Here is a 15,965-nt window from a genome sequence, read left to right as displayed (position 1 = left end):
TCACGCGTCCCACGACACCAGAAAATTGTGTTTCGATGACAAACGTTCGCATGCTAGACCTGGCACTGTATTCACTGATATTAGGATGCGCAGATCTTTCTACGCAACTCGCCGGTGCCAGGTTGTGTCTCGCTTAGGATCAATTTGCGCCGGGGCTAACGTGAGGTTAAACTTATATCACAGTAATATTGGAAGCAGCTGGAAAATATGAAGAGAAACGAAAAAATTCTTGCATAAATTGTATAATTCGGTAAGGTAATTTGCTTGATTCTATGAAGAATGAAGAACTGTAAATAAGGACAAAATCTACCAAAAGGGAACATCCATAAACTACGTCGTAGAGAGCACATCCGACGTCGTTTGATGTATTTAAATACGTCTCTTTAAATATAATTGTTTTAGAAGCTTCTACCAGAGGGCAGCAGTATTCAAAGTATCAGATAATTATATCCTTTCGATTATGTAAAAACAGAATAATCGCTCAGTATGTAGTTGAGTTCGACCAATAAAAATTACTAAATATGGAGGATCTGAAGATTTATACCTTTCGAAATATTCTGATGAATCTGAATATTTAGAATTGATCGAGGTAGAAAATATATAATATCCTGGAGTAACTCTCCCCGTAGAAAATAAAGAAAAACAACAAAATAATATTATTAAAGAGATTAGCGAATTGAAAAAAGAAAAAGGCTTTTAAAATTATTAATTTATATGTATGCTACATTATTAAGTACAAATTATGTTCTTCTCTGAATACTGTGTTCATATTTTTTTTATTAAATTAAATTATTTTTAAGCGCATTCTTAATTTTAATTAATTATTCTTGTTAAGATACAATCGACAATAAAGTTTTATAGTTAATTTAAAAAAATCCAAAAATATCATTGAACTGTTTAAAAAATCACTGAACACCCCGTCACTGTAAACGAAGCTTTATGAGGAAGGGGAGAGAAGATATTAAAAAGTCTAATTTTTCTACGGACGTTGTTTATGGATATTCCCAAAATATATTTTGACTTGATGGGGAAATAAATTTATAAAATATTTTGAAGTTTGCGAGTCCCATCATAAAGATATGTTTTTTTTTAATTATGCATTTATATATGGCATAATTATGGCGGCAAAAATCAAATACACCTGCGGTCTTTGACTAGGCACCAAATACCGTCTATGAATGGTGACTGGTCAAGGTACAGCGTGGTACCACGAGACAGGGTGTTATCTTTAAATTGCTTGGATACGTCTATACATATGTATTTCAAATTAAACAATTTATTGTTAGGAAAAAAACTGTGAATTCAGCAATCTTACCACCTGTAGTTTTAGAATTAGACAAGAAAATAAGACGCTTAAACGCATATCTACATTCACTTAATAAATAAATTGGTTTAAAAGAAATAATACTAGGCTTAGAGAAGAAAACCAAAGTTTTCATGTAATACAGATTTGTCTAATATTGCATCACTTGACGGATTGTCTTTGAATATTCACATTTGATAAAAAGTTCACGATTAACAATATATACAGTAAAAAATGCAGATTAAGAGCTAGCAAGTGGTCTCAATTAATATACAGTTGTTAGGCGCAGCCGAACGTTGAGACCCGGACGCGCTGCAGCACTTTTTAAAAATCAGTAATGGAAAGTTAAGATTCTTGCAGGAAGTCGGCTTTGGTGAGTTGGAGACGTTTGCCGTTCCTGCATCGACTGGCTAAAGTAGTTTTTCGCCTACGGAACTAGATGTGCCTGAACTAAATGTCACGTCTTCGCCAGCCAGCAACTGTCAGTTATCGTCTAACTCTACCATCACAAATTGTCTAAGCCTGTCTAAGTAGACTGAATACAGCTCTACGTCGTTGTGGCCTGCACCCTACAACAAACAACCATCTCATTAATAATTGTAGGTATGTGGATATTATCTGATGGCCAAAAAAATGCAACACTTTGTATCCGGCTATTTATTTGGATCAAAAGCATTTCTTTGTAAGTCTTATCTAATAGACCAATCAAATTAGGTTGTTACTCGACATAACTGAAAAGATGGGATTTGACAGTTGAAATGTGTAGTACACGATATTACAAAAAGACTACCATCTAGGGATTCATCAATTTTTTAGTGGAACAATTTTTAAATAAACAATCAAAACGTCAAACTTAGTTTTTTGCTCATAATTTAAAAACTTGTGTAATTAGAGATTTGACGTCCACGGGTAACTTTTTCAGACAAAAAAGATACATCGAATGAGATACGCTAAATGAAAATCGGTTAATAAAGAAAAAAGTTATTGCAAAATGGATGACAAAATCGCTATTTTTGAATATTATTGATAACAATTTTATTGTTTATTAAAATTTGTTTAAATGTACTTAAACTTGAGGGTATTATGGTGTTTGAATGGTGTGCAAAAATGGTCCAGATCTGTTAACCGATTTTCATTTAGCGTATCTCATTCGATGTATCTTTTTTGTCTGAAAAAGTTACCTGTGGACGTCAAATCTCTAAATAAACAAATTTTGTAAGTTATTAGCAAAAAACTAAGTTTGACGTTTTGATTGTTTATTTAAAAATTGTTCCATTAAAAAATTGATGAATCCCTAGATTCTAGATGGTAGTCTTTTTGTACTATCTCATACTACACATTTCAACTGTCAAACCCCGTCTTTTCAGTTATGTCGAAAAAAGGCTTATTTTTTACTAACTTGATTGATCTATAAGAATATATTATACATACGTGATATAGCTATTTGTATAACAAGGGAGGAAAGTGCTACTTTTCCTCCCGAGAATGAAGTTTACTGCCCGACGCGTAGCGGAGGGCAGTAATCATTCAAGGGAGGAAAAGGCACTTTACTCCCATGTTATACATAAGGTTTTTCCATCTTCCTCAAATTAATAACAAGTCATTTTTCACTTTTACTTAATTTATTTATGTAACTAACCAACAAAATTTATTAAAACTAAAACTAACAAGTGGGTACAATATAACTGGCAACTGTCAAATATAAGTCAAATTATTAATGTAAACATTGTTAAATCAAAATAACAATTTACTGTTTTTACCATTCTGCAAAATACAGGGTGTTTTATAAATAAACGTTAAAATGTATAGATACTTACATAATAGAAAATAGATATTGTACAGTCATGGTATGAATGAAATACCATGACTTCACTTTTACTTTTCCTCCCTAGGGAGGAAAAGTACAATTTTGCTCCCTACAATCAGGTCCGGAAAAGTATACTTTCGGTGGAAAAAGTTTTTACCTCGCTATCTTTTCTTTAAGTTCTTTCTTTATTTTTTCCAAAAACAAAAAAGATAAGAAAGTTTATTTCTGTGTATTTAACTTCAGTTTATTTGTAATTTTTAGTCATTTTGGATTTACCCAAAAAATTTAAAACGCCAAGAGGTCGCAAGAGCTAGGCAATTTCGTCATTTAAGCCACTTCGAAATCGGACGCATTGTAGGCATGAAAGAAGCCGGTTTTCGTTTGCAGGAAACATGAACAGTTGAAGCTAATCCATCAACAATGTTAAGAGTTTGGAGGAGATGGTCCGATGATGATACTTATCGGCACTGTGAAGTATCTGGACGTCCTAGAATATTGCAAGGCCGTGATTTACGCGATCTTATACTTCTTACACCCAGAAATAGACGGGGCAGTGTACATCAAGTAAGAGATGATTTAGTTGCAGCTAGAGGAAGGGTTCACTACTATGTGTAGCAGCAAAAGTATACGAAACCATAATGGAAAGGAAAATCAGAAAAGAAATAGAACATAAATTAGAGGACGTACAAAGTGGATTCAGGAAAGGACACAACACACAAGACCATATTATATTCACCATGCAACAAGTAATAGAAAAAGCATTAAAGAAAAATAAAGAAATATATCTGAGCTTTATAGACATGGAAAAAGCATTCGACTCAGTCAAAAGAAAAGATATATGGGAAAACCTAAAGAAGAAGGAAGTAAGTGAAGAACTGATAGAAGCAACAAAGAGTGTATACCTACATGAAAACAACAAATACAGTAAGAATGTTAAATATACAGTCAGAACCATTTGAAACAACTCAAGGAGTTAGACAAGGGGGAAGTCTCAGCCCAGTGCTATTCATAAATGTAATAGATGAGATAGTGAAAGAATGTAAGAAAACTTTCAAGAAATACTGCATCGGTTGGAACAGAATACAAATGATAAACGCTGAGATGTGTATATTTGCAGACGACATAGTATTAATTGCGGAAACAGCAGAAAAACTGAAATACAACTTAGAGAAATGGAACCTAGAAGCAAGCAAATACAACTATAACATAAACAAAGAGAAGACTCAGATAATGAAAATATCAAGGAAACAAGGGACCGAAGATCAAATAGAAGTAACGATAGAACAACAAAAAATAATACAGACAAATTCATACAAATACTTCTTCTTCTTCTTCTTCCTCTTTATAAGCAATTCTGCTTGTTCATTGGCGGATTGATACCTCTATGGAAGGTTGTCGCTCCATCTTTTGCGCGGTCGGCCGATACTTCTTCTGCCGATTGGTGATTTATCTCGTGCTATTTTGACCACACGTGTCTCCCCCATTCTGGTTATATGGTTGTTCCATTCTTTTTTTCTATTTAGTGTCCATTCGTTTATACACTGTACGTTACATTGTCTTCTAATATCTTCGTTCCTCTTTCGATCTCTCAGTGTATTTCCTGTAATTCTTCTCAGTACTCTCATCTCTGCCGTTTCCAGTAGTCTTTGTGTTGTGGCTGTATCGGGTCTTGTTTCTGATGCATATGTCATTATTGGTCTTACACTGGCTTTATAAATTCTTGACTTCATCTCAGTGTTAATATGTCGGTTTCGCCATATAGTGTTATTAAGGCATCCTGTCAATCTATTTGCTTTTTGTACTTGATTTCTCACTTCTTTGTCTAGGTCTCCGTAACTTGACAATGTAATTCCAAGGTATTTTACTTCCATTACTTGTTCAATACTGATACCATCAATTTCTATTTTGCATCTGATTGGTTCTTTACTGATTACTAAAGTTTTAGTTTTTTGAGATGAAATTGTCATATTGAATTCTTTTGCTCTTATGTTAAATCTGTGGACTAATCTTTGCAGACTATCTTCATCTTGGGCTATCAATATTGCGTCGTCTGCGTAGCAGAGTATTTTTACTTCTTTGTTTCCCATTCTATATCCTCTTCCTTTGTTGACGTTTTTGATGATTTCATCCATGATTAAATTGAAAAGCAGAGGACTCAATGAGTCTCCCTGTCTTATTCCGCTGCCTATATCTACAGGTTCTGTAAGTTGTCCATCTATTCTGACTTCCATCTTGTTATTTTGGTAGATGTTCTCAATAGTTTTTATGATATCTAGAGGGATTTCTCTATTATACAGAAGGTGGATTACATCCCTGAGTCTTACTCTGTCAAATGCTTTCTTTAAGTCAATCAGACATAGAAATGCTGGTCTATTATACTCTAGTGATTTCTCAGTAATTTGCTTTATGACGAATATTGCATCTGTACACGATCTTCCAGTACGAAAACCCTGTTGTTCATCTGCTAAACTTATCCTCTGATTCATTACGTCTTGTAAGATTTTAGTTGTAAGTTTTAGGGTAGTATTTAACAAGTTGATACCTCTGTAGTTCTCTGGCTGCTTTTTATCTCCTTTTTTGAATAGTAGGATTAGTTCGCTCGTTCTCCATTCTTCCGGTATTTTACCGTGTTTTATGATTTTGTTAATTAATGTTGTTAATTGTTCTGTCATTGCTGCTCCACAATATTTCAGTAGTTCGTTTGGTATTCCATCCTTACCTGCAGCTTTTCTGTTCTTCAGCTTTTCGAGTGTTTTTCGTACTTCCTGTGCACTTATATTAACATCTTCATCTGTGGTAATTTCTGGTGTTTCCGGTTCTAGCATTATTTGTTCTTCCTCTGCATAAAGCTTTTTTAGATAGTCAATCCATGTATCCTTTTCTATGTGTTTTGGTTCTATTAGTTCCTTTACCTCCATTCTTTGACCTCTTATAAAGCGCCATATTTCCTTTTGGAGACCATAAAAATCATGTTCCATTTCTTTCGAAAAACGTTCCCAGTGATCGTTTTTTATTCTTCTTACTACTGAATGTGTTTCGTTTCTTATGGTCTTATAATTATCGTATGCCTCTTGTGTTTTAGTTGACATGTATTTTAGGTAGGCTTTTTTCTTCTCTTTACATTTTTCCTTCACTTCTGTACAAAACCATGGAGTTCTTCGTCTTGGAAGCGATTTATTTTTATTAATGTTTCTTTCACCAAGAACTTCCTTGGCTGAGGCTAAGATATTAGACTTAATTTTTGCCCAGCTTTCTTCGACTCCGTCACTTTCTGTGATATACATGTTGCTGCTTTTTTCCGTTAGTCTTTTTTGGAATAGAATACAAATACTTAGGAACAGTAATCAACAACAAAGGAGACATTGAGGACGATCTTAACAACAGAATGGAAAACACAGGAAAATTATTCCAAGCACTAAATAGAGGATTCCTTACTAACAAAGAAATATCAACAAAGACCAAGATGACAATATACAAAACAATATATAGACCTACGGTGACATATGTAGCAGAAAATTGGATATTAAACAAAAGACATCAGAGCAGAATTCAGGCAGCAGAGATGAAATACCTCAGAAGAACGATCGGAGTAAAAAGAACTGATAGAATCAGAAATGAAGAAATAAGAGAAAGACTCAAAATCAAACCGATACTCGACTCAATCAAGGAGAAAAAATTGGCATGGTTCGGACATCTAACCCGGATGGACAATAACAGACAAGTAAAAAGAGTGTGGGACGCCAAACCAATAGGGAAGAATAGAAGAGGAAGACCCATTAAAGAATGGAACAGTGATATTTCGCAGATACTGCAGAGTAAGGGTAAGACTTGGCAGGAAGCAACACAGATGGCATCCAATAGGAAGAAATGGAGAAAGTTCGTTAAGAGCTAGGACAATTCAGAAGATGGTAGAATGGCCCAACACCGAAAGGTACAAATGGGTCTACTGATCAAGTAAAGTAAGTAGAGGAAGGGTAATCTCAAGAAGAATAGTTAATCAAAGATTAAATGGGATGGGACTAAGAGCTTAAAGGTACGTATAGATATGCGCTCCGCGCACTCCGCGCCGTGTGTGGCGGGTTCGTTAGGTTAGTACGCGTTTTCAAGTGGCGCACAAACGGTACGCACACGATCCAACTTCTGTCGGCGTCAAGAACGCACGGCGCACACACGGCGCGCATATCTATACATACCTTTACGTCTTCTTTTGGTGTTATCTTTGACACGACAGCATAAGGCTCGGCGCTACTTACTTTACTTTCCGTGTCCGGAACACCAACAACTTTAAATTCTGTATTTCCAATGTTTGGCCACATAGATGGCCCTGTCATTTGCTATAATTAAGTCTTCTTCTGTGTAGGTCTCTCTCATCTCTGTGCATGATAGTAGATGCCGGCTGTTCTGAACCGCCATTTTTCAGGTTACTATGGTTTGTTTTTAAACCAAGAGGAGTGATTCAAATTTACCGCGCTGTAATGCTTGTTTGTAATTGGTCCAACTGCAGGCAAGTTTACTCCACTGTTATCAAATTTTGACACTAATGACATTTATCAAATTTTGACACTAGTGACATTTCATAGGTTAATTAAGTTATACCGACGATTTTTTGTGTTTTCTGTGTTATTCCTTTAATTTTTAGATCGTTAGTCTGCTTTTATATAAAAAGAACTCGTTTTTAGAACTCTTTAGCGACGTATTAATATAATATAATCTTTATGGATTACCGTTGAGGGCCAATGTGATCAACCAAAAACGAAGATGTATTTGGTTATTATTCTAGTAACTTTCTTGGGTGTGAATCTGTCTTTTTAGTTTACTCCTCCTGGTTAAAAAATAAACTATAGCACAACGTGAAACGCCGGTTCTTAGTCTGTTTAGCGCTTTCCAAGTCGGATACGGTAAATTGTGTCCAGCAGCCATTTCCTCTGAGGCAGGAAAATGTGTCGCGGTAGCTGACGCTTGCCATAGGTGTATTCGGCGCTTCGGGGATGGATCTTGATGTTTTCAGGAAGCTTTTCCGAGATCTTAGTCTGCTTGGCTGAGTTTGGTGGTCATATAAGGGGTGTCTTCGGTCCGTCTCCTGCTTTTTTCGTTCTACCTCTGACGAGACCTTCCTCCTGATAGGTGGTGGAGCAATTCCAGCTATGGGGTATACCTCTTCGATAGGTGTCGGTTTCAGGCAACCCGATATTATATGAACCGTTTCATTTAGAGCAGCGATACTCAACCTTTTTCTTTCGTGGGCCACATAGTAGCTATTGCCACAGCTTGCGGGCCGCAATCAAGATGAAGTAGTATACAGGATATTTAATTGAGAAACGGAAATACTTGAATGGTGAATAGAGGTAAATGAGGTGGTTCTAGACATACTAAATTTATTGCTCCACCGACTTTATAGCTACAGGGTGTTTTATCGATTATGCCCATTTCTTTCTGGACCCATAACTTTAGAACCACCTTGTATATTTTTTTGATATTTGGTACACATATGTCACATTTAGAACCCAAACCACTCAACTACTAATCACAAGAAAAATCCAGGTCCGGATTAAACAAAATTATAAATCCATTCTGACCTTGAAACAACATCCTGTATATTGAAATTTTCAAAACCCGTTTGCACATTTGAAAAGAGCTTTAATGGAGCTTCCATTTTTTGCGCAGACAATTCAATGACTTTAATTTTGAAATTATGTCGAAATTTTTAAAAACTGGAACTTTCAAAACAAAAATTTCGATATAATTTCAAAATTAATGTCATTAAATTATCTGCGCAAAATTGAAGCGAGCAATTAAACTTAGTTTTTTGTGCTCTTTTCAAATGTGCAGATGAATTTTGAAAATTTTAATACACAGGATGTTGTTTCAAGGTCACAAACATATCGGCACACTATTAAATAATTTGAAAAACACGTGAAATTTGACAAAATAATTTGATCAGAAGGCGCTTTAGTTAGCCTTCGGGCCGCATAAAAAACGCTAGAGGGCCGCATGCCGCAGGTTGAGTATCACTGATTTAGAAGTGAAGTGAAAGCTCGTCGTTTATACCCCGTTTAGGCTTAAGCCTCTTCAGGGTGAAGGATTCTCCTTTTCAGGAGTGTGGGAGATTGCGAGAGAAGCGTCGATGATGTGTGGAGAAGCAGAATTGCTAGTGGATTGGGTTAAGAAGGTGGTTTTAGCGCAGAAGCTGTAGGAGCGAAAGATAGAAATTGCCATGCTCAGCAAGCGACCAGTCAGTGAGGGGATTCCAAATCTGTCACCTTAGAGGAACGGCTCTTAGATCAGCGTGTGGGGATGCAGTTGTTTATCTGCGATACATTAGGGGAGTTTGTTCAAGTATTTCGTAATACTCATCGGGAAGTTCGTTTCTGGCCAATTGTAGAAGATTGGCCGGAGGGAATGGAACTTTGTTTTTGGGAGTCCCGGTGAGTATATGCCCTCGCCGATTGCAAGGGGTGATTAGGACATTTTTAGCCCTTTGGTTGTTACCATTAATCGTTCTTATGACATATTTGTTGCTGAGAGAACGGATTCTCTCATTTATGGGGGGTAGTTTAGCGAGTGGGTGTACCAATACCGACGGATATCTCCAATGCTTCCTGAGGCACTTTCTGAGAATTCTACGCTCGCATCTGAGGATTTTGTTAGTATAATGTTGTTTTAGCGAAGCATAAAGGAGCGCTCTGTAATCGATAATAGGCCTTATAAAGGTTTTATAGGTGTGCAGGAGAGTCTTGCTCGATGTACCTCCAAACGTTCCAGATAACGCTCCAAGGAGTTTAGCTCTGTTTCTTACCCTGTTTAGGGTGTGTTGGATGTCGATGTTCCAGTTGAGTGTCCTGCCAAAGTGGACTCCCAAGTAGACCACCGACGGACGATATTCAAGAGCTTCTCCTTGAAGGGTTATTCTGGTTGTTTCGTACTTAGCACTACGAGGGTGTCTGAAGGCAATCATTTGTGTTTTGGCTGGGTTAAGGGTGACTCTCCATTTGTTGCACCACCTTACTACCTTGTCTAGTAGAGTTTGGGCCCTATCGAAGGCAGAGGGCCGTCCCAGCGTGCCTCGCGCAGTGCCTGCAGTGAGCAGTGCAGTATCGTCGGCGTAAAGTAGGATTGACTCGGTTCGATTAACTGATTTAGAGCCACGTCGACGTTCTTTGCGTGAGCAGAGTTTGCCCATATTGGTGCTCCAAACTCCGCGGCCGAAAAACATAATGCCAAGGCAGAAGTGCGGAGAGTGTGTGGATGTGCTCCCCATTTTGTATTAGTTAGCTTGCGGATGATATTATTTCTGGCACTTACTTTCTTCTTGACATCTTGACAGTGGTATTGGTAAGACAGAGTTCTATCCAGACGGACGCCAAGATATTTTCGCGTCTCGTTGTGTTCCAGCATCTGACCACGCCATTCCACTTCCAGCGGCCTTCGGGTACGCTTGTTTCTCAGGTGGAAAGCACATACCTGGGTTTTTGTGGGATTGGGTTTCAGATGGTTTTTATCATAGTATAGAGCTAAGTCTCCCAGGGCATCTGTCAGTTTCACTTCGACTTCAATGAAGGTTCTTCCCTGAGCTGCCACAGCTGTATCATCAACGTAAATAAATTCTTGTTTGTTGGTCGTTGGTGTATATGTTGTAAAGAATCGGCGCGAGGACACTTCCCTGTGGTAGCCCATTTTTTTTGGTCCCTCCATCGACTGTTCTTGGACTGGAGCGTTACGTAGAAGCGTCTATTCTGGAGGAGACATTTCACTAACCTTGTAAGTCGGAAATCCTTTGTAGTTTCGTAGAGTTTTGCGAGTAGCCGCTGATGGTTAACTGTGTCATAGGCGGCAGTTAGGTCTATGAACGCTACTCCTGTTATTTCTTTCCGTCCAAAACCATCTTCAATATTTTGGGTGAGATTAAGAATTTGACTGCAGCAGCACTTTCCGGGTCTGAATCCTGCTTGTTCTGGAATAATTTTAGTCTCCACATATTCTGCGATCCCGTTCAGTATCATTCTTTCAAAGGCCTTGAAAAAGTGACAAGAGAGAGAGACAGGTCTAAAACTCTTTGTATCCGCCGGATCCTTCCCTGGTTTTAAGAGTGGCTCGGCGCTTAGAATGGTGCAGAGCTCGGCAAATCTGGAATGGCCAATGGAATTTTGTCTACTTCAGTGATGAATCTAGGTTTTGTTTGGGCGGCTCTGATGGGCGCACAAGGGTAAAACGTTTTCGAAGTGACCAGACGAAATATAGACTATACACTGTTGAACGTCATACTGCAAAATAACCAATCATTATGGTATGGGGTGGTAAGGGGGTAAGATCTTTTCGAGGTGAGAGACGAAATATAGACTTCGCTGTTGAACGGCATACTGCAAGGTAACCAAGCATTATGGTATGGGTGCTATATGTTTGGGAAGCAGATCACCTCTAGTTCTTATTAACGGACCTCTGACAGCTCGACGAGCAACCGGTTTTACATCCCTGCCTACAAACTACTCCAAATGCGATCTTTCAACAGAATAATTCAAGACATATTGCCCGTGAAACCATGGAGTTCATAAAATAATCTGGTATAGAGACGTTGCACAGTGTTCAAAATTGAAGGAAACGTGATCGTAAGTACAAAAAAATAAATCTGAGAATGCCGAAATTAAGAGGCTTGTTTGTACTATTCATGATGCAACTTCTCAGCAAAAATTGATTTTTTATGTTTGTTAGGGCCAGATGTATTAATGATCAAAAGTACAAAATTCAATATAATTTTATACATCAAATTTAAATCCTCAGAGGCTACCTTTTACTTTGATTATTACTTCATTTATGTGGATAGCTAATATAAAAGTAATTATTTGAGATAAAAGTACATACTTTAAAGATTAAAACAGCATAGTTAGCTTCACGGAAAGGTGATTTTGATATAATCAGCTGTCTAAAAACCTATACAATTTTTGATAAAATTAATGTTTGACAGCGTATTACGTTTATTGTGCCATCTTGTGCCACATTAAATCCTTCACTAAATGAAAGGTTACAATGTAAGGAATAAAAAAATATATAAGACAAACTGCGCAAAGGTGCGCAACTGAGTACATTGCGCATAAGTTTGCATCGAGCGCCGCGCGCATTTGTTCTGAATTGATAATTGCACTCGTACGTATTGTTTACATGTATGTCAAACACATGTTATTTGTTAGGGTTACGAAAAGAGATTTTAGTTTTGATGAAGTAGTGCTATTCCTCAATAGAGAATATACTCTCTATATAAATAACATACTCCTCACTCCTAACGATAAAATCATTAGTTTTCGAGATATTTGAACTTAAACAAGTAGGAAACGGCACAGATATTTTGATTAATGTATTGTGCTGCTGAATTTTTAATTTCAAATATCTCCGAAAACTTATGATTTTATCATTATGAATGAATAATATCTTCAGTCTTAACGATAAAATCATTGATTTTAGAGATATTTGAAGTTTAAAGTTAAGCAGTACAATACATTAATCAAATATCTGTGCCGATACATGTTTAACTTCAAATATCTCGAAAACTAATGACTTTATCGTTGCGAATGAAGTGTATGTTATTTGCATAGAGAGTTTTGGAGAATCGAAAAATTGCGGTAAAATAGCATTTCCACCAGTGTCGTAGAATTTGGGAAGGGTCAACCATTCACTGTTCCTTGTCGTACGCCTCTGGTAATAGCCAGAAACGTTTGTATAACATAAATTGATAGGGTGTACAGCATGATACTATGACAAGAAGATAAATCAACGCGCATGATGGTCTTGCGTCCCTATCGCTCACTGTGACGTAAACCAGAGACAACTTTCCTGGCGTCAAGTTGAATTCTTTATTTGTGTTCATGTTTATTCGTGTTAATACAATAGTTATCTCTCACGTGTTGCTTCAAAACGTATTAAATGAGATTTTTGTTTATTTGTTTATGTAGTAAAAACTTTTATATTATATAGTTATATAAATTTTGTGGTGAAAACGTTCAGTTTACTGTGTTAATATCACCTAATTTGTGTATCGAACGCAAGTTGCTCTCGGATATCTGTGCCTACTTTATAAAGAAGACTAATTTTTGTTTACCATGTATTGTGCAGTGGTGGGTTGTTTAAACAATAATAAAAAAAGTAAAACTTTTTCGAAGTGTCGTTTTTTCGTGTTTCCTAGAGACAAACACATACCTACGTAAAGTGTGGGTCTCCAAAATGTTTTCAGCGAGACAAATTTAATGTAGATACCGCGAGAATATGCTCAAAACATTTTACAGAAGCTGACTATTGTTTAAAAGAAAAACTATTGGGACCTGACAACAAGTGGAAGTTAAGAAATGATGCAATACCTTCCCTTAATTTAATAAAGACTTAAGTGCTAAAACATCGATTGAAAATACACGCAAAAGAAGAATAGAGATAAGAAATGTATTAAAAAACATGTATGTACGTATTTTGATTTTATACACATTTTACCGACAGACAAAATGTTTCTATAGATACTAATGGCCATTTTAATAGAACTCCGAATTCGAAGTAACACTTTATTTTTGATAGCTCCATAAATAACTCATTTTTGATGTATTTTTAGTACGAATATGGTAATGAAATGTGTTCTTTATATATTTAACTTTTATTACAGAGAAAACACAAATGAACTAAAACCTGAAATGTCAAATGTGTTAGATCAGATTGCAAAACAAGCAGTAGAAAAAACTTGCGACACAAAATTTAAGTATATACCTACTCAAACTGTAATGTAAGAGAAAAAACCTATTTTTAAAATCTACAAATTTACATAATACATATTTGTTATGATCTACTTAAAAATTATTTAATTTCAGTGAAAACGACATGGAACGTGAAACGTTCAGTGAAAACGTCAAGAAAGCCATGGAACAGATAAAGAATTTGCAAACTGAAAATAAAAAATTAAAGGAACTTCTTAGTAGAGAGGAGGAAAAAAGTACAGTTGAAAGAATTTTTACTAAAGGGCGGTTAAAAAAATGAAAAACTAAAAAAACAAATTAAGTGGTCAATTGAAGATACTGCTTCAGCAATTTTTTACTTTGCACGCTGCAGGGGCAAGGTATCATTTATTAAGAAAAAGAGGCTACCCCCTTCCAGCTGTAGGAACGTGAAGACGATGGGATTCCGGATGATAAATCGTTTACTTGGGTAAACCACGTTTCAGAGGGTGGTTTACTAAAACCAACCCTGGAATTTGTAACTAAATGTAGTGAACTGGAACATATTTTTCGTACTTATAATCGCAGTACATTAAAAATTAGTAAACATTATCTGAAAAACCTATTAGAAGCCGCAAAACAGGTAAATCTCAGTGACGACGTAAAATTACTTTTTTTAAATGTAAAATGTATTTTAAAGTAAGGATGATAAATAAAAATATTGAAGATAATTATAATATCCGTAAGTGATAAATCATAAAAATTGTTAAATAATGTCATAAATAAATAAATAAATAAATAAATAATAAATAATATTCATAAAGTCTGAAGTATGACACACTTTTCGTTTATTTTTAAAATTATTTATGTTTTACCGGCTTTGTATAATATTTAATTGATGTCTCATAGCTTTATTTATTTTGTTTGTAATGAACACAATCAAATCGTAGATTCATATATTTCTATAATTAATTTTACAAATTAATTATGCATTTTCAAACCACCGATTCACATAAAGTAACTAGTTATGAATTCTTAGTGCAACATATGGCATCAAGGGACACTCACCGTTAACAGTTCAAGTTTCAAGTTATTCATTTATAGTAATGAAACAGCGTTGCCATATGATTTCATCGTCAAAATAAGATACACACAAGTTCCCTGGTTTAGTCTCGCAGTGACGTCATGCGCCAATCGATTGAATTTAGAATTGCAAGTGTGCATATCTTCCTGTCATAGTATCATGGGTGTACAGTACCTAAACTTTGTGCGAAGTATGAAAAGGATACGTCGAAAAGTTTTAAACCAGTGAGCAAAAATAGTTTTTAAATAAAACACCCTGTAACTCTGTAAAGAGCCACATTTTATTTAAGTGATTTGGGTTAAATCCTAATATTTTAAGGTCTAGAATCTGCAACTCAAAGATTGGACATTCTTAATGAAACACCCTGTATAACGATATTTTTTAAGTAATTCACCCCCTAATGAAGGGATGAAAACTAAAAAAAACGACCCCTATATTCTCGTTATACGGTATAATACCTCAAATATTCCAAGTTTTCAGCGAGAAAACTTTTACAGTTTAAACAAATTTAGTTTCGATCACGTTTTGACCAATTTTGAACACTGTGCGTTGGAGTGGCCATCGAGATCAGTTGATTTGTCACCAATCGAAAATGTGTCGGATGTGGTAGGTCGAAACCTAAATCGATTGCCACGTCTTCCAGCAAACTTAGAAAATCTGTGGCATACCATAAGAACAATCTGGATGAGTATTCTGCAATATGACATAGACCACTTAATTCGATCACAATACCCCATGATAGAGTAATTGAGTGTATAGAAAATGAAGGAGCCACTCATTATTAATTTTTTGATGAACATGACGTTGCACATTTGTTTATAATGTTATCAAATAATACACTACTCCAAGAAATTAACGCATCACCTTAAAAATGGGTCATTTTTGATGTCTCGAATTTCCTAAACCTGTTGTCCGATTTAAGTGATTTTTTAATATGTTATAGCCTTATTCTTTAGCAATATCTTCTTCTTCTCTTTTGGCATCATAACCTTGGATGGGTCTTTGCCTGTCTGCCTATGTGCTTCCATTCAGATCTCTCTTGTGCCCTTCGCCTCCATTGTCCACCATATTCATGGTTTTCAGGTCGTC

The 15,965-nt window shown here is 35.9% G+C and overlaps 1 protein-coding gene across 1 annotated transcript in view; it reads right to left on the bottom strand.

Annotated features, from left to right (window-relative positions):
- Positions 1-923: 923 nt before the first annotated feature.
- The window catches only part of LOC114340242 (alpha/beta hydrolase domain-containing protein 17B), a 178,027-nt gene continuing 162,985 nt past the window's right edge, over positions 924-15,965 (bottom strand). The window contains exon 3 of the mRNA XM_050641483.1: positions 924-1,872. Within this exon, the coding sequence (XP_050497440.1) occupies positions 1,786-1,872 (87 nt within the window). The 3' untranslated portion in view covers positions 924-1,785. The remainder of the gene's footprint in view (positions 1,873-15,965) is intronic.

This window comes from Diabrotica virgifera, chromosome 10 (genome assembly GCF_917563875.1).
Source record: "Diabrotica virgifera virgifera chromosome 10, PGI_DIABVI_V3a".
In the NCBI taxonomy this organism is placed as follows: domain Eukaryota; kingdom Metazoa; phylum Arthropoda; class Insecta; order Coleoptera; family Chrysomelidae; genus Diabrotica; species Diabrotica virgifera.
This window is presented reverse-complemented; position numbering and strand designations above follow the sequence as displayed.